Source organism: Cherax quadricarinatus, chromosome 3 (genome assembly GCF_038502225.1).
Source record: "Cherax quadricarinatus isolate ZL_2023a chromosome 3, ASM3850222v1, whole genome shotgun sequence".
Classification (NCBI taxonomy): Eukaryota; Metazoa; Arthropoda; class Malacostraca; order Decapoda; family Parastacidae; genus Cherax; species Cherax quadricarinatus.
In genome coordinates this window covers 16,197,140-16,221,365 of record NC_091294.1, presented here as the reverse complement: position 1 = coordinate 16,221,365, position 24,226 = coordinate 16,197,140, and the positions used below count along the sequence as shown (strand labels likewise).

Here is a 24,226-nt window from a genome sequence, read left to right as displayed (position 1 = left end):
GGCATTCCAAAGGTACCAGAATTGGCATTCCAAATTTACCAGAACTGGCATTCCAAAGTTACCAGAATTGACATTCCAAAGTTACCAGAACTGGCATTCCAAAATTACCACAACTGGCATTCCAAAGTTACCACAACTGGCATTCCAAAGTTACCAAAACTGGCATTCCAAAGTTACCAGAACTGGCATTCTAAAGTTACCAGAATTGGCATTCCAAAGTTACCAGAACTAGCATTCGAAAGTTACCAGAACTGGCATTCGAAAGTTACCAGAATTGGCATTCCAAAGTTACCAGAACTGGCATTCCAAAGGTACCAGAACTGGCATTCCAAAGTTACCAGAACTAGCATTCCAAAGTTACCAGAACTGGCATTCCAAAGTTACCAGAACTGGCATTCCAAAGTTACCAGAACTGGCATTCCAAAGTTACCAGAACTGGCATTCCAAAATTACTGCATGGAAATATATTTCCCAATTTCTTCAACAAAATTAGCATATGGAGTCTACACAGCCGCCTGAAACTTATGCTAAGATACACAAGCTGTAAAGGTTTAAAGTCTATCAGAACATGCGTTCTCTAGATATTACATGGACACTAGAATCCTCTTGTTTTTTAATACAATTGGCAAATTTGAACTTGCACAGCCCAGTAACAACATTCCTCCGAGAAAGTACCTCATAAAAACGGGTATTAAGTCTGAAGTAATAGAGGGGCATGAAAAATTGATTTTAGGTGTGATATACCGTCCCCCAAACTTAGATAGGGACCAAGGGAGACTACTATGGGAGGAAATTGTTAGGCCCAGAAGGCACGATAATGTAGTAATTCTAGGAGACTTTAACTTTAGTCATATTGATTGGAATTTCTTGACTGGGAATTTAGAATCATACGACTTCTTAGAAGTAGTTCAGGATTGTTTTTTGAAGCAGTTTGTGACAGAACCTACAAGGGGTAATAACCTGCTTGACTTAGTTCTGGCAAACAATGAATCCCTTGTTAATAATTTAGAAATTTCAGAGGAATTGGGAGCTAGCGACCACAAATCAATTACATTTAGCATTGAATGGAAGTATGATAGTAGCGATAACTCAGTAACAGTCCCAGATTTTCGCTTAGCAGATTACGATGGGCTTAGAGAACACTTATCATCTGTTGACTGGGGTAACGAAAAGAGCTATCAATATGACAGTTTTCTGAACACTATACATGCTGCTCAAAGAACGTTTATCCCGTATAAAGCAATTAGATCAAATAGAAATGACCCAAAATGGATGAATAATAGGCTCAAATATCTACTAGGGCATAAGAAAGGAATTTATAGGCGTATCAAAAGATGTGAGGGTCATCTTATGAATCAATATATTGACATTAAGAGGGACATTAAAAAGGGGATAAGAAAAGCTAAAAGGGACTATGAAATTAAAGTTGCTAGGGATTCTAAAACTAACCCAAAAAGTTTTTTCCAGGTATATAGAACAAAAGTAAGAGATAAGATAGGTCCCCTTAAAAATAACTATGGGCATCTTACTGACAAAGAGAATGAAATGTGCTCGATTTTAAATAATTATTTTCTCTCGGTTTTTACACAGGAAGACACTAACAATATTCCAGTAATTAATTTTTATAGTGGGCTAGAAGAAGATAAATTATGTAACATCACAGTCACTAGTGAAATGGTTGTGAAGCAGATAGACAGACTGAAGCAAAATAAGTCGCCGGGTCCTGATGAAGTTTTTTCAAGGGTTCTTAAGGAATGCAAAATGGAACTCTGTGAACCATTAACTAATATTTTTAATTTATCTCTTCAAACAGGTGTAGTGTCTGATATGTAGAAGATGGCTAATGTAATTCCTATTTTTAAAACAGGGGACAAGTCGTTACCGTCAAATTACCGCCCAATAAGCCTGACCTCAATTGTAGGCAAATTACTAGAGTCAATTATAGCTGAGATTATAAGAAGCCATCTCGATAAGCATAACTTGATTAATGATACTCAGCATGGATTCACAAGAGGCCGGTCTTGTCTAACTAATTTATTAACTTTCTTCGGTAAAGCTTTTGAGGCTGTTGACCACGATAAAGAATTTGATATTATTTACTTAGATTTTAGTAAGGCTTTTGATAGAGTTCCGCACCAAAGACTGTTAAAGTGGCAGCTCATGGCATTGGGGGAAGGGTGCTCTCGTGGATCGAATCATGGCTCACAGACAGGAAGCAGAGAGTCAATAAATGGGGTTAAATCCGAGTGGGGATCAGTAACGAGTGGCGTTCCACAGGGATCAGTCTTGGGCCCGTTGTTGTTTATAATATATATATCAATGATCTTGATGAAGGAATTACTAGTGATTTGAGCAAATTCGCCGATGACACAAAGATAGGTAGGATAATTGATTCAAACGTAGATGTTAGGGAACTTCAGAAGGATTTAGACAAACTCTATTCTTGGTCAGAAAAGTGGCAGATGCAGTTCAATGTAGATAAATGCAAGGTTCTGAAGCTCGGGAGTGTCCATAACTCTAGCACTTATAAGTTAAATAATGTAGAACTTAGCCATACAGATTGCGAAAAGGACTTGGGGGTTATGGTAAGCAGCAACCTTAAACCAAGACAGCAATGCCTAACCGTACGGTGGTAGGTAAGACACATAGGCAACAGTTAGGCAACTTTATTCCGAAACGTTTCGCCTACACAGTAGGCTTCTTCAGTCGAATACAGAAAGTAGGCAGGAACAGTAGAGATGTGAAGACGATGTAATCAGTCCATCACCCTTGAAGTCGTAGAATTTGAGGTTGTCAGTCCCTCAGCCTGGAGAAGTTCAGTTCCATAGTCAGGAACTATCTGGCAGATACCCAACAGATACCCAAGAGTTGCACATGTGTCTATTTTGTCCATATTTATGTCTATTTTGCAAATTAGCACGTGCTCAGCTCAAGGTTAAAAACAAATTCCGATGAAGTTTAGAGTTTGAAGCCGATCAGAGATAGCATTCTTCAATTATGGCACAGAAAATCACATGCTTAATAAAGTTAGCAAATTGAAAGCTATGCAAACCAGTTAAAAATAAAGTAAAGCTTCCTTTGAGCAGTGATGAAAGTTTGAAACGGATTAAATGACACATTTGTCTTTTGTCCTTCTCTCTGCAGATCTTCCGACCACCATAACTATTAATTAATCCCTTCCCCACATTCCTTCCCACAGACTCGTCCGTGGCACACCCACCTCATGTTGGGATGTTTGGGCTGCCTGGGGGTGATCTCGGCCGCCCTCCTGCCCGAAACCTCTGGAAGACCCCTGCCACAGACACTGGAGGACGCGGAGAACCTCTACAGGAGAATTCCAACGTTCCACAGGAGCAGTGGGAAAAAGGGAGAGTCCTGTGGCGAAGAGCCCACCGGTGCCGTCTTGACAGCAATCTGCAAGACCTCCGCCCCTCCGTCACCAGATGTGAACGCTATTATCAAAGCCCTGGCTCAAGATCGAGTTACAGAGACTGTTCTCTGATGACTTCCAACGTCATCCAGTCGCAGCGGGAGAACATTGGTTACCTGGAGTTTACCTGGAGAGGGTTTCGGGGGAATAATTTCCGCAGGCGCAACACACGGTGTACCTTTGATATACCTTTGACTGGTTTCGAGAGTTCTTCCTACTCCCACAGCCCGGTCCTCGACCAGTTTTGTCTGGTGCTTGCCTGGTTAATCAGGTTCTTGCTGCTGATTGCTCACTGGCTCACATATTCATCACAGCCTGGTTGATACGGCACTTGGAGTATGTAATTGTCCAGTTTCCTCTTGAAGACTTTTACACTTATTCCAGCAATGTTTCTTATATTCTGTTGTAGTGCTAAACTATCTGGGACCATGGATAGTGATACAATATTTTCTTATACTGCCCACGTCGCCCAGTATTTTTAAATGCTTTATTTGTGCTATGTGGACCGTAAATGATCTCTATCTATTCCATCTCTGATCTCTTCTGCGTTGAAAGGTGCAGTCAACACTGAACAATACTCTGAGCCAGAGAGCACAGGTAATTTGAAAAACGTCTCCATTTACACCATTTCCCTTGTGTTGAAAATTGTTATTATCCACCTTGTCATTTTGTCTGACTTTCGTGATATTTACCTTATTGTGTTCTTTGAAAGAAGGGTTACCTATTACACCTAGGTCTTTCAGATTTCTTTTTTCCATCTATTTGGTGATCTTGCATTTTGTATACCATGTCCATTTTGAGTTCTTACTCGTTTCATTCTCTAAGCAATTGGAACTTTTCCCTATTGACATCATATTATTCCCCTGCCCACTGGAAGATTTTGTTTATATCTCGCATTTTTAGTGTGTTCCGCGAATGATAAGAAACTGTGGTTAGTGTTTTTATTTCTGCTATAAAGATAAGAAACAGTAAAGACGCCAGGACCGTGCCTGGGGTATTAAGCTGTTTGCTAATGACAGATTTTGCCCTGTTTATTATTGCTGTGTTCTATTTGTCAGTTAAAAAATCCTTTGCCTACTTTCCCCATCATACCTGTCGCCCTCAAATTATGTGCACTCACTCAATGATTGCATTTGTCAAATGTCTTTGCAAATCCGTGTATACCCAATCTACGTTTTGATTTTCTTCCAAAGCCTCCGTAATCCTGTCATATTGGTTTAGTAATTGTGGCATGCATGATCTTTCCACTCTAAATCCAAGCTGGTATGGGTTGTGCTGTTCCATGAAATTTTTAATTTGACGTCTCATCACCCTTGCAAAGTCTAATGATGCGCGACGTTAGGGTTACAGGTCTGTAATTTAGTTGGCGCTCTGTTGCAAAGGATCTAATTCTTCACTCTAAGATCTCTGATATTTCTCCTAAATCAAAGTGTCATGCTAGTGGTATTTTGCACTTTATAAATAATGAATTCCACAACTCAGGTTCAGGTGTGCATCAGTGGGCATGTTTTCTATTTATTTTTCAGATTTTACATTCTCCATCTTGCTTTCGTTAAATAGATTATTGAACACTAATTCATATTGGCCCATTAGAATTTCTCTCATTTCATTTTCACTGTTAGTGTATGAACTTCCTGTGATTAATGGTTCACTTTTACTAGTAGTTCTTAATCTGGATTTTGCATATGTGTAGATTTTTTTTTTTCAGCTTAAGTTTTTGTTGTGTCTCGGTGATGTCTTGGTTGGTATTGTCATTAATCCTTCGTGACAGTCCTGTTTTTAAGCAGTTCAATAACCTCTTTTCTTCAGTACATTCTCCATTTTTTTCTTCTATATTTGATCTTTGGGATTTTCGTAATATAAATATTTAATGCATATTTTGTAAGCTTCTGTATTCCGCTTTTTCAGGCACTGGTGAGGGTTTAGAGCACTCTTGACTGTTTCCCAGGGTATGTCTGAAAGTTCTTGGTTAATTTCGTCCCTAATTTTCCCTGATTGGTTTATACTGCTGATAGATCTTTGATGTATTTAATTACTAAACATCCATTTTCTTTTACTATTTCTGGAGTTTTCCACTCCTGAATATATACTCGTTTATATTTTATGTTGTCATCATTGCATATTGTGTTTGTGATGGTTATGTCTGATTAGCTCCTCGTTGTTCGTGAAAATCATCTCCAGTGTATTTTCATATCTGGTGGATTCTCTTATCTGTTGGCTGAAAGCAAATTTTTCACAAAGTCCCATTAGTTGAGACGGCTTGACTTGTATGACCTGAACTTTGGTAAGATGGGGAAGGAAGAAGGATGGGTGAGGATGGGAATATGGGAAAAGTGTTGGTGGGGTTGTGGAGTTGGGGTAATAAAGGTAACTGACCCAGCCACTTTGGTGCAGTTTACTACACATTTGCGTGTGCGGTGTTATTAAAGAAATCTGTTTCATTGAATGGTGTATAACACTTGCCCATCAGTTTCACACAGTTATAACAAATGTAAAACTGTATGATACTAAGTTAGCAGGGGGTATTCTTTTTGCAATTGCTTTTTTTTTTTTTTTTGCTACTGTGGGGCATAGGCTGGAAATGGGATAGAAAGGCGTTTGATGTTGGTTGATTGCTACCCGGAGATACTGGCCGGCTCAGCTGTTTCAGAGGTGTTGTCCTGCCGTAATAGGTTTGCAGTTGATACATGGTTAGATGTAATAGTTAATAAGGTAAAAGGGAAGTCTCCATAAATTGGGGGTAGTTTTGTCCTTATTGGACATAAAAGGGTTCCGGTGTTACCCATTCATCTATATCTTGTAGGAGGTCACTCAGGATCATTAGTCTCTGGAAATTATCCTCCTGGATGAATCGTCACACTCTCTGTTGAAGGGTCATTCTTTGAGTTCTGTGGGAAGGTATATTGATGATGTAGTTAGTTTAATATGTTTATTATGCACCCCATACCCATCCTGTGGGCGGTAGTCAAAAGATTACAAAGGTACATAACGGGTCCAGGGACTGGACCCCAAAGTTATGATAACTGAACTAGTTACAAAGGTAATGAACTCCAGGTAGATCTGGTCACAATCATGGCAAGTTACAAAGGTAATTAATCATCCTCACTCCTATACATGGTTAATTACAAAGTAATGAGCCAGTGACATGTCCACACCTGGTCACAATTGTAATGAGTTATAAATACAAATATTAAGTGGGTCATACACCCACACGAGCACACACACACACACGAGCACGCACACACATACACACACGAGTGCGCACGCACAGACAGACACCTGTACACCGTGTACGTTAGGCCCATATTGGAGTATGCGGCACCAATTTGGAACCCACACCTAGCCAAGCACGTAAAGAAACTAGAGAAAGTGCAAAGGTTTGCAACAAGACTAGTCCCAGAGCTAAGAGGTATGTCCTACGAGGAGAGGTTAAGGGAAATCAACTTGACGACACTGGAGGACAGGAGAGATAGGGGGAACATGATAACGACATACAAAATACTGAGAGGAATTGACAAGGTGGACAAAGACAGGATGTTCCAGAGATTGGACACAGTAACAAGGGGACACAGTTGGAAGTTGAAGACGCAGATGAATCAGGGATGTTAGGAAGTATTTCTTCAGCCACAGAGTAGTCAGTAAGTGGAATAATTTGGGAAGCGATGTAGTGGAGGCAGGATCCATACATAGCTTTAAGCAGAGGTATGATAAAGCTCACGGCTCAGGGAGAGTGACCTAGTAGCGATCAGTGAAGAGGCGGGGCCAGAAGCTCGGACTCGAACCCCGCAACCTCAACTAGGTGAGTACGTGCACACGAGCATACAAACATATGCACACACACAAGCATGCTCACACGCGCACACACACACACACACACACCGTGTGTCCTTAGAGAAGGAGCAGAGATGCTGTGCGTGCCCCTAACCACAATCTTCAACACATCCCTTGAAACTGGGCAACTACCTGAGGAATGGACGACAGCAAATGTAGTCCCCATATTTAAGAAAGGAAACAGAAACGAAGCACTAAACTACAGACCTGTGTCTCTCACATGTACTGTGTGCAAAGTCATGGAGAAGATTATCAGGAGAGTGGTGGAACACCTGGAACGGAACAAGATTATAAATGAAAACCAGCATGGTTCATGGAAGGCAAATCCTGTGCCACAAACCTTCTAGAGTTTTATGACAAGGTAACAGAAGTAAGACACGAGAGAGAGAGGTGGGTTGATTGCATTTTCCTGGACTGCAGGAAGTTCTTTGACATAGTTCCTCACAAGAGATTAGTGCAGAAGCTGGAGGATCAGGCGCATATAACAGGGAGGGCACTGCAATGGATCAGGGAATACCTGACAGGGAGGCAACAACGAGTCATGGTACGTGAAGAGGTATCGCAGTGGGCACCTGTGATGAGACGGGTCCCACAGGGGTCATTTCTAGGACCAGTGCTATTTTTGATATATGCCACCGGTGGCCTGGTGGCTAAAGCTCCCACTTCACACACGGAGGGCCCGGGTTCGATTCCCGGCGGGTGGAAACATTTCGACACGTTTCCTTACACCTATTGTCCTGTTCACCTAGCAGCAAATAGGTTCCTGAGTGTTAGTCGACTGGTGTGGGTCGGATCCTGGGGGACAAGATTGAGGACCCCAATGGAAATAAGTTAGACAGTCCTCGATGACACACTAACTTTCTTGGGTTATCCTGGGTGGCTAACCCTCCGGGGTTAAAAATCCGAACGAAATCTTATCTTATCTTATCTTATCTTAGACTCTGGAATGTCCCTATCCGCAGATGATGTGAAGCTGATGAGAAGAATTAAATCGGATGAGGATGAGGCAGGACTGCAAAGAGACCTGGACAGGCTGGACATGTGGTCCAGAAACTGGCTTCTCGAATTCAACCCTGCCAAATGCAAAGTCATGAAGATTGGGGAGGGGCAAAGAAGACCGCAGACAGAGTATAGGCTAGGTGGACAAAGACTACAGACCTCACTCAGGGAGAAAGATCTTGGGGTGACCATAACACCGAGCACGTCACCGGAGGCACACATCAACCAAATAACTGCTGCAGCATCCGGGCGCCAGGCAAACCTGAGAATAGCGTTCCGATACCTTAATAAGGAATTGTTCAAGACACTGTACTCTGTGTATGTTAGGCCCATACTGAAGTATGCAGCACCAGTCTGGAACACACACCTGGTCAAGCACGTCAAGAAGTTAGAGAAAGTACAAAGGTTTGCAACAAGGCTAGTTCCAGAGCTCAGGGGAATGTCGTACGAGGAAAGGTTGAGGGAAATCGGACTGACGACACTGGAGGACAGAAGGGTCAGGGGAGACATGATAACGACATACAAGATACTGCGGGGAATAGACAAGGTGGACAGAGACAGGATGTTCCAGAGAGGGGACACAGAAACAAGGGGTCACAATTGGAAACTGAAGACTCAGACGAGTCACAGGGACGTTAGGAAGTATTCCTTCATTCATAGAGTCGTCAGGAAGTGGAATAGCCTAGCAAGTGAAGTAGTGGAGGCAGGAACCATACATAATTTTAAGAAGTATGACAAAGCTCAGGAAGCAGAGAGGGAGAGGACCTAGTAGCGATCAGTGAAGAGGCGGGGCCAGGAGCTGAGTCTCAACCCCTGCAACCACAATTAGGTGAGTACAATTAGGTGAGTACATACACACACACACACACACACACACACAAGCACACACACATAGCAGCAGCAGCGAGTCATGGTACGTGGCGAGGTGTCAGAGTGGGCACCTGTGACGAGTGGGGTCCCACAGGGGTCAGGCCTAGGACCAGTGCTGTTTCTGGTATTTGTGAACGACATGACGGAAGGAATAGACTCCGAAGTGTCCCTGTTAGCAGATGATTTGAAGTTGATAAGAAGAATTCATTCGGACGAAGACCAGGCAGAACTACAAAGGGATCTGGACAGGCTGCAGACCAGGTCCAGCAACTGGCTCATGGGATTCAACTCCATCAAGTGCAAAGTCATGAGGATTGGAGAAGGGCAAAGAAGACCGCAGACAGAGTACAGACTAGGAGGCCAAAAACTACAAACCTTGCTCAAGGAAAAAGATCTTTCTTTCAACACACCGGCCGTATCCCACAGAGGTGGGGTGGCCCCAAAAGGAAAAACGAAAGTTTCTCCTTTCAAATTTAGTAATATATACAGGAGAAGGGGTTACCAGTCCCTTGCTCCCGGCATTTCAGTCGCCTCTTACGACACGCATGGCTTACGGAGGAAGAATTCTGTTCCACTTCCGCATGGAGATAAGAGGAAATAAACAAGAGCAAGAACTAGAAAGAAAATAGCAGAAAACCCAGAGGGGTGTGTATATATATATATATATATATATATATATATATATATATATATATATATATATATATATATATATATATATATATATATATATATATATATATATATATATATATATATATATATGTATATATATATGCTTGTACATGTATGTGTAGTATGACCTAAGTGTAAGTAGAAGTAGCAAAACGTACCTGAAATCTTGCATGTTTATGAGACAGACAAAAGGACACCAGCAATCCTACCATCACGTAAAACAATTACAGGCTTTTGTTTCACACTCACTTGGCAGAACGGTAGTACCTCCCTGGGTGGTTGCTGTCTACCAACCTACTACCTAGGTTAGAAAAAGATCTTGGGGTAAGTATAACACCAGGCACATCTCCTGAGGCGCACGTCAACCAAATAACTGCTGCAGCATATGGGCGCCTAGCAAACCTCAGAACAGCATTCCGACATCTTAATAAGGAATCGTTCAGGACCCTTTACACCGTGTACGTTAGGCCCATATTGGAGTATGCGGCACCAGTTTGGAACCCACACCTAGCCAAGCACTCAAACTTCTCCTTACCAACCTCAACAGAACACATGACCATAACACAAGGCACAGATCACTCTTTGATGTTCCTCGTGTCCATCTCACACTATGTAAAAACTCAATTCACATAAAAGGCCCAAAAATCTGGAATTCATTACCTGTGAATATAAAAGAAATACTGTCTGTTTATCAATTCAAGATTCTTCTTAAAAACCACTTACTCGCCCACAACTAAATAAATACTGAATAACTGAATCTCATAAATGTATAACCTGTGACCCTATCAAACTATGTTTTTTTAATTACATTATCTAATATAATACTCCATTCTCTTGAATGTACAGTAACTCATCTAGTGACCATATGACCTGTTTCTGCGCTACAATGTACAGTAACTCATCTAGTGACCATATGACCTGTTTCTGCGCTACAATGTACAGTAACTCATCTAGTGATCATATGACCTGTTTCTGCGCTACAATGTACAGTAACTCATCTAGTGACCATATGACCTGTTTCTGCGCTACAATGTACAGTAACTCATCTAGTGACCATATGACCTGTTTCTGCGCTACAATGTACAGTAACTCATCTAGTGACCATATGACCTGTTTCTGCGCTACAATGTACAGTAACTCATCTAGTGACCATATGACCTGTTTCTGCGCTACAATGTACAGTAACTCATCTAGTGATCATATGACCTGTTTCTGCGCTACAATGTACAGTAACTCATCTAGTGATCATATGACCTGTTTCTGCGCTACAATGTACAGTAACTCATCTAGTGACCATATGACCTGTTTCTGCGCTACAAATTATTGATTTTACTCCATCTGATTCTATTATATTATACATTGTTATGCTATAAATTTGTATAACTTTAATGTTTCTTATTTGGAATAATCATTTGTACTTCATGTTGTAATTTGTTTACTGTAATTTTTACCACTGAATATATCATTGCTTAGTTAATCTTAAGTTAATTTTAAGCTGCCCATAATGTTCTGCATACAAGGCGCTTTTGGCATGTTCGCTCAATCATTATATTTCTTTGTACAACTGTGTATCATGTCCAAATAAAAAATAAATTAAATAAATAAATAAATAAAAAATAAATGAAGTGCAGAGGTTTGCAATAAGACTAGTCCCAGAGCTAAGAGGTATGTCCTACGAGGAGAGGTTAAGGGAAATCAACCTGACGACACTGGAGGACAGGAGAGATAGGGGGGACATGATAACGACATATAAAATATTGAGAGGAATTGACAAGGTGGACAAAGACAGAATGTTCCAGAAATAGGACACAGCAACAAGGGGACACAGTTGGAAGTTGAAGACACAGATGAATCACAGGGATGTTAGGAAGTATTTCTTCAGCCACAGAGTAGTCAGGAATTGGAATAGTTTGGGAAGCGATGTAGTGGAGTTAGGATCCATACATAGCTTTAAGCAGAGGTATGATAAAGATCATGGTTCAGGGAGAGTGACCTAGTAGCGACCAGTGAAGAGGTTGGGCCAGGAGCTGTGAATCGACCTCTGCAACCACAACCAGGTGAGTACACACACACACACTAGCAAAGTCAGGGTATTTCTCCAGAATGGTCTGTAATATACCACTGTGGATAAAATACTTTGCCATTTCTTGAACATTTCTGAGGGAGTTGTCTCTAAATTTATTAATTTTATCGCACTCCAATACATAATGACGCAAGGTGTAACAATAATCCATCTGGCAAAGTTTACATTTCGTTTAGTCTACATCTGGTGGTGGTGATTCAATCGATGGTATTTGGTGGTTGGGGAGGGTTTTCTCTGTCTGGTATATAGAGTTCTTGCATGTCGTATAGTTGTCTCTTTAGTTTATCAAGACTTTCATTTATCACATCTATCTCCTGTTGGATGTGTAGATCTTCCATTCTGATTCTGTCTCTCCTCCTAGTACCTGTGATGAAGCGGAGTGCTCTATTCTGAACTCTTTGTAGTTATAGCATGTTGATTTTAGTTGTTAATGACATGGGTACACAAGGATATTCTAGCATAGGTCTTATCATCATCTTGTTCAGGTGTTTATTGATGTGGGAAGGGCCTTGATTAAACTTGTATAGATTGCTGAGGCGGGCTTTGGATAAGTTCACCTTTTTAGTGATGTGTGATGTGGAGTGATCTGTATATCTCTTATCCCAGGATCTTGTTGGGGTTTCTGATGACAATAGATGTACCTCTGATGGAAATAACCCCCTTGTCTTCTATAGTTGTTGCAGAACATCCGATGGTGCTGGTGAGGACTTTGTCTGGGTTGGTCGTGATTCTCCATTTCTTCTCCCAGTTTGCTGTTCTTCGTAGTTCCGTATTCATTTTTTTCGATTACCCTCACATGTTTATGTTTTCACGTGATGGGGTGGATGACACTACATGGATAACATCATCAGCAAGCTGGTTAATGATAGTATCATTGAACTCGAGTTGAGGGAGATCATTTACAGCAAAGGTTACATCAATACGCAACGGTGTTGACCCCACAGATGTAAATAACTACAGGCCAATCTCAAACTTATCGTTACTATCTAAAATCTTCGAGAAACTCGTGCACAAGAGATTATATTCGTTTATTACAGCACAGAGCATGCTCAACCCATGCCAATTTGGCTTCAGAAAAAAATAAAAGCACAAATGATGCAGTTGTAAAAATGCTTGACCTGCTTTACACAGCACTGAAAAATAAGGAATACGCATTAGGACTCTTTATTGACCTAAGAAAAGCTTTTGATACCGTAGACCACAGCATCCTACTTCACAAGCTTGACCATTACGGTATAAGAGGCCACACACATATATTTCAAATCCTACCGTATTAACAGGTATCAATACGTCACCATTAAAGACACAACCCCATCTACACGACCACTTGATACTGGAGTACCACAGGGAAGTGTCCTTGGTCCCCTGCTCTTTCTCTTAAATATCAATGATCTTCCCAAAGTACCACAACACCTGAACCCAGTTCTCTTTGCTGACAACTCGACTTATGTCATCTCCCACCCAAATCTTGCCTCACTCAACACCATTATTAATGAAGAGCTATAAGAAATATCAACCTGGATGACTGCCAATAAACTAACACTTAATATTGGCAAAACCTTCTATACAATGTTTGGTAACAGAGCAGATGTTGCACAACTGAACATTATGATTAACAATACTCTTACTGCTAAACATAATGAGGGTAAATTCCTGGGCCTACACCATGACAGCAACCTGAATTTCAGCACCTATATCCAACACACAGCAAAAAAAGTATCCAAAACGGTTGGGTTTCTCTCTAAGATACGTTACTATGTACCACAGCCTTACTCACATTATACTATTCACTCATCTATCCCTTCCTCACCTATGTTATTTGTGCCTGAGGATCAACAGCAGCAACACACCTAAAATCAATAATAACCCAACAAAAAGCCGCAGTAAGAATAATCACGCAATCCAGTCCCAAGCAACACCCCCTGCCCCCCACTCTTCAAAGACCTAAACTTACTCACTGTTCAGAACATTCACACTTAACTACTGTACAACCTGCATTTACAGAACCATAAATCCCATATTAACCCTGAACTAAAACACTTTCTTAATAGTTGTGACAGGACACATAGGCACAATACCAGACACAATACCAGACACTCCCCGTGTCCTGCTAAATCTATACAAACGTTCAATGTACACTAAAATCTGGAACTCCCTACCACACGGTGAGGGCCTGGGTTCGATTCCCAGCCAGAGTAGAAACATTGGACTTGTTTCTTTCCACCTGTTGTCTATGTTCCCCATCAGCAAAATGGGTACCTGGGTGTTAGTCGACTGGTGTGGGTCGCATCCTGGGACACTGACCTAAGGAGGCCTGGTCACAGACCGGGCCGCGGGGGCGTTGACCCCCGGAACTCTCTCCAGATCTCTCCAGAAACCTGTAAACTCTAGAACTGCAGACTCAGCCAGCATTTTCAAAACTACCGTCAAAAAACATCTTATCTCCCTAACACACCCCACCATCAACTAACTACATGAAAACCATCCATGCACACAAACACACACACACACGGGGCCAGGAGCTAGGACTCGACCCCTGCAACCTCAACTAGGTGAGTACACACACACACACACACACATCCTCCTGACCCAAATGACTATGAACATAAAATCGCCTGATAAATCTCAAGCTAGTGCTAAGTTTGTCTGAGATACTCCAGTATAGGAACTTTAATATAAACTGTGTATCATGCCAAGACAAAATCATTCTCATTACTAATTTTGCAAATTATTGCATTCTTAAATGTTCTGAACTACCTCGCTATTGTAAATCCATTTAATCATTTGTAATTTGTAATATAGAGTAAGAATTATTATTAGCCTGCACGAAATGCCTAGGCTTACTAGGCATGCTAGTGGCCTTTGTAACTGTTGTTTTATAATATGTAAGCCACCCATTGTAACTTTTGCAGAGAAATAAACATTTCAATTTCAATGTATGTTGAATAGCATTGGGCTAAGGCACGAGCCTTGTGGCACTCCAGCTGTCCGTGTGAAAGGCTCTGCCGATTTCCCGTTAAAAGTAGGGATGATTCTTCTTTCTGATAAGAAGCTGTATATGAATCTGAGAAAAGTCCAGTTGTGGTCAGGAAGGTCGAGAAGTTTAAAGAGGAGTCCGTCGTGCCACAGGCTGTCAAAAGCTTTGTGTACATCCCTGGTGGCAATTAGGGCAAGGTTGCCCTGTTTCCTCAGGCTGTCCACAGCATCGAAGATGATACTGAGAGCATGTTGGGTTCCTCTGTGAGTCCTGAATCCAAACTATTTTTCAGTAAAGAAATGACTGTACTCCAGGTAGTAGTTTAATCTGTTGGAAATGATTTTCTCAAGAACTTTACCAGTAACTTCAAGTAATGAGATAGATCTATAGTTCTCCGGTTTATGTTTGTCTTTGTTGGGTTTTGCAATGAATATCATCCTTGCTGTCTTAAGAGCCACTGGAAAGTGTCCCGAGGCCAAGATGGCATTAAAGGTATTTACCAGAGACATTTTGCAATTTCTAGCTTGTTTCACTGTTATACCTGAGAGGCCAGGGGCTTTATTACTCATTCTGCCTATGACTTTACTCATCTCTGAGTGTGATTGGTCTTGTAACGGGGTGTTCATATCCAAGGGTAGATGTATCAATTAATGGTATTGGTTAGAGGTCAGCTCAGTTATCGTCTCTCCATTCATTGACCCATTGGTAATGGTTATTATTAAATCTTCTACTATCAATGTGTAAGAGAATTTTCTCCCACACATCACCCATCAGATTGACTTGATCTTGCGGGTCATCAAGTTTTATATCAAGTTCCTCATCATCGTTGTCAGTGAAGGAATGTATTAGATAATGGGTAGCCTTGTGCTTTGCCCCTAGAAGCTAGTGGATCTTGCTCCAGAACTTTTCAGGATGACGTTTGTTTTGATTAGTTTTGTGTTGTGTGATCAGGGTAATTAAGGGCTGTCTCGTTTGTTGGTGCCTTCTACATTCTGCTTGATAATTTTTCATGCAGTCCCTAATTTCCCCTGGTTGGTTTATATTGCTGATATATCTTTGATGTATTTAATTGCCAACTTGCATGAGTGACCTCTATGAGTCTTTCGTGGAAGGAGCTGATTTCCTCGTCAGTTGCAGCTGAAGGCTGGTTCTCAAGCGAAACAGTAAAGTCGTTGCATAGGTAGTCCCTGAAGGGGTCAAATCCTAGAGTTTTTAGGTTGGGTTTCGGAGGAGTGGGTATTCTGAATGGCGATGTTTGTAGTGTTATTATAACAGGGATGTGGTCTGTTCCTACGTTTTCACCAGGGGAGACTCTGCAATGGTATAAGTCACAATCACTGTTGGTTAAGATTATATCAGGTGTCCCCGGATGAGGTCCTACATTTGACCTAAAGAATGGGCCTTGGAATGATAGATTTCTTGCTGTCATTATATTAAATAGTTGTTTTCCCTTTAGGTCAACCAGCGGATGGCCGACGCCGCAGTTGAAGAGTGCTGGGTGATGGAGATTAAAATCTCCTGTAAGGATTGTTGGAACATTTCTATTCAATATCTGCGTAGGGGAATGGACTCTATATACGGCTGTCTAGGAGGAAAATATCCAGTTCCAACTATTAACTGACCATATGAGGTCGTCAATTCTATTGTTATAATTCTGTCTTAATCAATGTGGATAGTACGAAATGCAAATCCTAGTTTCACTAGGACGGCCACTCCACTAAAGGGCCCTCTCGATTTCTCAACAGTAGAGTAACCACGTATCTTTATATGTTGGTCTGCTCTCGCAGCCGTCTCATTCAGAAGGATGATATCAGGATTGTGATTGTGTAGTTCGACTTCAAGAGATAGCGGCTGTTAAAGAAATATTGAATATTAATTTGTAAAATTGCAATCCCCATTATTTCGTGAAATTTGTGTTTTTGCTGCGTACAGAGAGTTGATGTCTGAGATTATAGCTGCAAGATGTGTGCAAACTCTCCCTACTCGACTCTTCAAGGGGAGGATTGCAGTCCTGAGTGGTTTTCATCTTCCTCACTACTGCTGGTGACATTAACTGATGCGTCAGATTCATCATTTGACAACTGTGGCATGTCATTCATAGTCTCAGTAGGCATATTCACAACACTTACTATAGGAGACAGTGGGAGCTCATTGTGGAAATGTGTAAGTCCACTTGGGGAATAATTGGAAACTACTTATACTTTAGGGTCAGCTTTTATAACGGTAGATTGTGCATCAGTGTCTGGTGCAAGTTCAGGGGCAGGTATTAACTCACTGGTCTGTGGTGTTGTTTCAACTGGGGCTTCCTTACGGCTGGGCCTTGGTTGTGTGATGAGGTTTGATAATGTGTGGTTGGGGAGGAGGGCATATACTTCCTGCCTTGAGGGGACTGGTTCATTATTGAGATAACATTATTTCGAATGATTAAGGGCCTGGCTCCATTAGCTACTAACAAATCATTTAAAATAGAGGAGCAAAGCTATCTCATTGGCCAACATGAACGTCAGTGTACCTCTCATAACATCTACCTCTGCGAACCAGGAGGACATAGGGATTGGTGATGGTCCTTTTGCTTGGAGTATGATGAGGTTAGGGTTAGGGTAGGGCGCTGCAGGAGGTAGAGTGGGCAGTATGAGTCTCACCAGATTCAGGTAGATTAGGGAACGAGTCCTGGGACATTTTTGGAGCGGCTTGGGGAGTGGGTTTCTTGGTGTTTGCCTGTTTCTTAGCATCCAGAATTTATTGGATTATAGATTTCCTAACAGGACAGCTAGAGGAGACAACATGATGTTTCCCTTTACAAAGGGCACACTTGGGGTTGTTTCTGTTAGGGCAATTCCTGAAAACATGCTCACCAGAGCAGGTACTGCAAATCGTTTTCTGGCTGCTGCATTTGTGTTATGACCAAATTCATAACACTTAAAACATTTTGTGACACTCACAAACCTTTCCATGGACATTTGGTTTGGTGTACACCTGGTTACAAAGCATTTCATACCATGTGTCCCGTGTTCCGTAGCTCGATCGCCAGTGCACTCAGCTCACACACTGAGGTCCGGAGTTCGAATCTCCGGTACGGCTGGAGAACATTAGGGACATGTTTCCATAAGACACCTGCTGTCTATGTTCACCCATCAGTAAAATGGGTACCTGGATGTTAGTGGACTGGTGTGGGTCGCATCCTGGGACAAAACTGACCTAATTTGCCAGAAATGCTCAGCATAACAAGCCGCTTTCTATATAGTAGTATGTCATTGATGTCAGCTAGGACTGTATACCTTGTAAATGTACTGGTAGAAATAAAGATATCATTATATTATTATTATTATTATTATTATTATTATTATTATTATTATTATTATTATTATTATTATTATTATTATTATTATTATTATTATTATTATTATACAATTATATCCGAAAATATTTTACACACAGTCATCACCCTAATGATAGATTTCAACACTATGTATAACTCCCATTATGAATGTTGGAAACTTACAGGGAAACATAATTTGCTGTAGTTCCCACTGTGTAACTATCGTATAGAATAGAACAGCATCACATTGCTAATGTATCCAATTTTGCTAACTAAAGAACTATAATAATTGATTTGAGTCCTGTGCAAGCCGGGGTTCAATGATAAGGTTCGGAGGCTTGTTACATTATTTGGGGTCTTGTACACAGACAGTGTGTTTAAGTTGGCCAGTCCCAGAGGGCCATGTCCATGAGAGAGTGACAGAGTAACCTTGTTGACTGAGTGATGCCAGCTGCCAGAGTGAGGCGGAGGAAGTGTGGTGCAAGCTGAGATAGGTAGACCTATAGGTAGCAGCACCAGCATGGCGTGAAATATGAACCCAACTGGGGCATACATTGTTTGGCTCACCTACCCATGGTCGTCCTCGACCATTATTGACTGAAAAAAAAATTGGTCTCTCTGTCTGTCTGTCTGTCTCTCTGTCTCTCTCTCTGTCTCTGTCTCTCTGTCTGTCTGTCTGTCTGTCTGTCTGTCTCTCTCTCTCTCTCTCTCTCTCTCTCTCAGGAATGGAGCACAGAACACGGAATAAAAACATATGTATATATATATATATATATATATATATATATATATATATATATATATATATATATATATATATATATATATATATATATATATACTAAACAATTCGCAAACAAGCGAAATTATTTACATTGTCTCTACGTCTACAGCAGGACTCGAACCTGCTAACTCTGTATCAGAGTCCACTGATACAGAGTTAGCAGGTTAAAGTCCTGCTGTAGACGTAGAGACAATGTTTGTAAATATATATATATATATATATATATATATATATATATATATATATATATATATATATATATATATATATATATATATATATATATATATATATATATATATATATATATATATAATCTTTCTTTCAACACACCAGCCGTATCCCACCGAGGCGGGGCGGCCCAAAAGGAAAAAAGAAAGTTTCTCCTTTTACATTTAGTAATATATACAGGAGAAGTGGTTACTAGCCCCTTGCTCCCGGCATTTTAGTCGCCTCTTACAATACGCATGGCATATGGAGGAAGAATTCTGTTCCACTTCCCCATGGAGATAAGAGGAAATAAACAAGAACAAGAACTAGAAAGAAAATAGAAGAAAACTCAAAGGGGTGTGTATATATATATGCTTGTACATGTATGTGTAGTGTGACCTAAGTGTAAGTAGAAGTAGCAAGACGTACCTGAAATCTTGCATGTTTATGAGACAGAAAAAAGGACACCAGCAATCCTACCATCATGTAAAGCGATTACAGGCTTTCGTTTTACACTCACTTGGCAGGACGGTAGTACCTCCCTGGGCGGTTGCTGTCTACCAACCTACTACCTACTACATAACATATATATAATTATATATATTATATATATATATATATATAATTTCCTCACTAACAGAACACAGAGAGTAGTCGTCAAAAGAGTAAAGTCCGAGGCAGCTACGGTGAAAAGCTCTGTTCCACAAGGCACAGTACTAGCTCCCATCTTGTTCCTCATCCTCATATCCGACATAGACAAGGATGTCAGCCACAGCACCGTGTCTTCCTTTGCAGATGACACCCGAATCTGCATGACAGTGTCTTCCATTGCAGACACTGCAAGGCTCCAGGCGGACATCAACCAAATCTTTCAGTGGGCTGCAGAAAACAATATGAAGTTCAACGATGAGAAATTTCAATTACTCAGATATGGTAAACATGAGGAAATTAAATCTTCATCAGAGTACAAAACAAATTCTGGCCACGAAATAGAGCGAAACACCAACGTCAAAGACCTGGGAGTGATTATGTCGGAGGATCTCACCTTCAAGGACCATAACATTGTATCAATCGCATCTGCTAGAAAAATGACAGGATGGATAATGAGAACCTTCAAAACTAGGGAGGCCAAGCCCATGATGACACTCTTCAGGTCACTTGTTCTATCTAGGCTGGAATATTGCTGCACTCTAACAGCACCTTTCAAGGCAGGTGAAATTGCCGACCTAGAAAATGTACAGAGAACTTTCACGGCGCGCATAACGGAGATAAAACACCTCAATTACTGGGAGCGCTTGAGGTTTCTAAACCTGTATTCCCTGGAACGCAGGAGGGAGAGATACATGATTATATACACCTGGAAAATCCTAGAGGGACTAGTACCGAACTTGCACACGAAAATCACTCATTACGAAAGCAAAAGACTTGGCAGACGATGCACCATCCCCCCAATGAAAAGCAGGGGTGTCACTAGCACGTTAAGAGACCATACAATAAGTGTCAGGGGCCCGAGACTGTTCAACTGCCTTCCAGCACACATAAGGGGGATTACCAACAGACCCCTGGCAGTCTTCAAGCTGGCACTGGACAAGCACCTAAAGTCAGTTCCTGATCAGCCGGGCTGTGGCTCGTACGTTGGTTTGCGTGCAGCCAGCAGCAACAGCCTGGTTGATCAGGCGCTGATCCACCAGGAGGCCTGGTCACAGACCGGGCCGCGGGGGCGTTGACCCCCGAAACTCTCTCCAGGTAAACTCCAGGTAAACTAGACTGGAGAATACACTAGACCTCATCTTCACTAACAATGATGATCTGATAAGAAATATCACCATATCAAAAACAATATACTCAGATCACAACATAATTGAGGTTCAGTCATGTATGCGCGGAGCCCCAGACCGACATAATGAGATTAGTCACGAGGGAGCATTCACCAAATTCAACTTCAATAACAAAAACATAAAGTGGGACCAAGTAAACCAAGTCCTAACCGATATAAGCTGGGAAGATATACTAAGCAACACAGACCCCAACTTATGCCTAGAACAGATTAACTCGGTAGCACTCGATGTATGCACAAGGCTTATTCCTCTAAGAAAAAGGAGGAGTAGATGTAAAACAGAAAGAGACAGGCGCTCCCTTTACAGGCGACGGAAAAGAATAACAGAGCGGCTAAAAGAGGTCAATATATCTGAAATGCGTAGGGAGACACTGGTCAGAGAAATAGCAAGCATCGAACTTAAGCTAAAAGAATCCTTTAGGAGTCAGGAATCGCGGGAAGAACTAAAAGCCATAAATGAAATCGAAAGAAACCCAAAGTATTTCTTCTCCTATGCCAAATCAAAATCGAGAACAACGTCCAGTATTGGGCCCCTACTTAAACAAGATGGGTCCTACACAGATGACAACAAGGAAATGAGTGAGCTACTCAAGTCCCAATATGACTCAGTTTTTAGCAAGCCGCTAACCAGACTGAGAGTCGAAGATCAAAATGAATTTTTTATGAGAGAGCCACAAAATTTGATTAACACAAGCCTATCCGATGTTATCCTGACGCCAAATGACTTCGAACAGGCGATAAATGACATGCCCATGCACTCTGCCCCAGGGCCAGACTCATGGAACTCTGTGTTCATCAAGAACTGCAAGAAGCCCCTATCACGAGCCTTTTCCATCCTATGGAGAGGGAGCATGGACACGGGGGTCGTCCCACAGTTACTAAAAACAACAGACAGCCCCACTCCACAAAGGGGGCAGTAAAGCAACAGCAAAGAACTACAGACCAATAGCACTAACATCCCATATCATAAAAATCTTTGAAAGGGTCCTAAGAAGCAAGATCACCACGCATCTAGAAACCCATCAGTTACACAACCCAGGGCAACATGGGTTTAGAACAGGTCGCTCCTGTCTGTCTCAACTATTGGACCACTACGACAAGGTCCTAAATGCACTAGAAGACAAAAAGAATGCAGATGTAATATATACAGACTTTGCAAAAGCCTTCGACAAGTGTGACCATGGCGTAATAGCGCACAAAATGCGTGCTAAAGGAATAACAGGAAAAGTCGGTCGATGGATCTCTAATTTCCTCACTAACAGAACACAGAGAGTAGTCGTCAACAGAGTAAAGTCCGAGGCAGCTACGGTGAAAAGCTCTGTTCCACAAGGCACAGTACTCGCTCCCATCTTGTTCCTCATCCTTATATCCGACATAGACAAGGATGTCAGCCACAGCACCGTGTCTTCCTTTGCAGATGACACCCGAATCTGCATGACAGTGTCTTCCATTGCAGACACTGCAAAGCTCCAGGCAGACATCAACCAAATCTTTCAATGGGCTGCAGAAAACAATATGAAGTTCAACGATGAGAAATTTCAATTACTCAGATATGGTAAACATGAGGAAATTAAATCTTCATCAGAGTACAAAACAAATTCTGGCCACAAAATAGAGCGAAACACCAACGTCAAAGACCTGGGAGTGATCATGTCGGAGGATCTCACCTTCAAGGACCATAACACTGTATCAATCGCATCTGCTAGAAAAATGACAGGATGGATAATGAGAACCTTCAAAACTAGGGAGGCCAAGCCCACGATGACACTCTTCAGGTCACTTGTTCTATCTAGGCTGGAATATTGCTGCACACTAACAGCACCTTTCAAGGCAGGTGAAATTGCCGACCTAGAAAATGTACAGAGAACTTTCACGGCGCGCATAACGGAGATAAAACACCTCAATTATTGGGAGCGCTTGAGGTTCCTAAACCTGTATTCCCTGGAACGCAGGAGGGAGAGATACATGATTATATACACCTGGAAAATCCTAGAGGGACTAGTACCGAACTTGCACACGAAAATCACCCACTACGAAAGCAAAAGACTTGGCAGACGATGCACCATCCCCCCAATGAAAAGCAGGGGTGTCACTAGCACGTTAAGAGACCATACAATAAGTGTCAGGGGCCCGAGACTGTTCAACTGCCTCCCAGCACACATAAGGGGGATTACCAACAGACCCCTGGCAGTCTTCAAGCTGGCACTGGACAAGCACCTAAAGTCAGTTCCGGATCAGCCGGGCTGTGGCTCGTATGTTGGTTTGCGTGCAGCCAGCAGCAACAGCCTGGTTGATCAGGCTCTGATCCACCAGGAGGCCTGGTCTCAGACCGGGCCGCGGGGGCGTTGACCCCCGGAACTCTCTCCAAGTAAACTCCAAGTATATATATATATATATATATATATATATATATATATATATATATATATATATATATATATATATATATATATATATATATATATATATATACATATATATATATATATATATATATATATATATATATATATATATATATATATATATATATATATATATATATATATATATATATATATATATATATATGCAAAACAACCACTCTGAAAGAATAGAGAAATTCCAAGCGCTTTCGTGACTACTCACATTATCAAGGAACTATGAAAGTAAAGCATCCAAGGAAGCTATATAAGGGGTCTGGTCGGCACATCACTATCAGATCCCACAACGGTTTAAACACGTGACGCGCGGCGACCCAACTTGGAAAGGTCCTTGGCACAACTCACCCCACAAACTATTCTACCCAAGAAATAAGAAATTTTAAAGATTATTTGTCCAGTGTATTATTAAATTCTTCCCAAATTCTATTAATTATAAATGGATCTAATTTATATAAACCAAAGGAAATATTCATATTATTGTCAAAACTGCTTTTTATGAAACAAGATTCAATTATATTCCTGTCGACCATGGACTTGCTTGATACTACTTTCTCAACCTTTTGAAAATCAATTGGATGGTTAAAATCTCTTACATGAATAAATAGAGCATTGGAATCTTGTCCAGTTCTAATGCTATATTTATGTTGTTTTAATCTTAGTTCGAGATTTTTACCAGTTTGACCGTAATAAACTTTATCGCAAATTTTACAAGGAATCTTATAGACACATCCATCAGCATTTTGGGGGGAATTCTTTATCAAAAGTTTTTTTACTGTATCGAGATTTTT

The 24,226-nt window shown here is 41.2% G+C and overlaps 1 protein-coding gene across 1 annotated transcript in view; it reads left to right on the top strand.

Annotated features, from left to right (window-relative positions):
• The window catches only part of LOC128684112 (organic cation transporter protein-like), a 664,663-nt gene extending 654,891 nt beyond the window's left edge, over positions 1-9,772 (top strand). Inside the window, exon 11 of the mRNA XM_070090434.1 lies at positions 3,200-9,772. Within this exon, the coding sequence (XP_069946535.1) occupies positions 3,200-3,502 (303 nt within the window). The 3' untranslated portion in view covers positions 3,503-9,772. The remainder of the gene's footprint in view (positions 1-3,199) is intronic.
• The last annotated feature ends 14,454 nt before the right edge of the window (positions 9,773-24,226 follow it).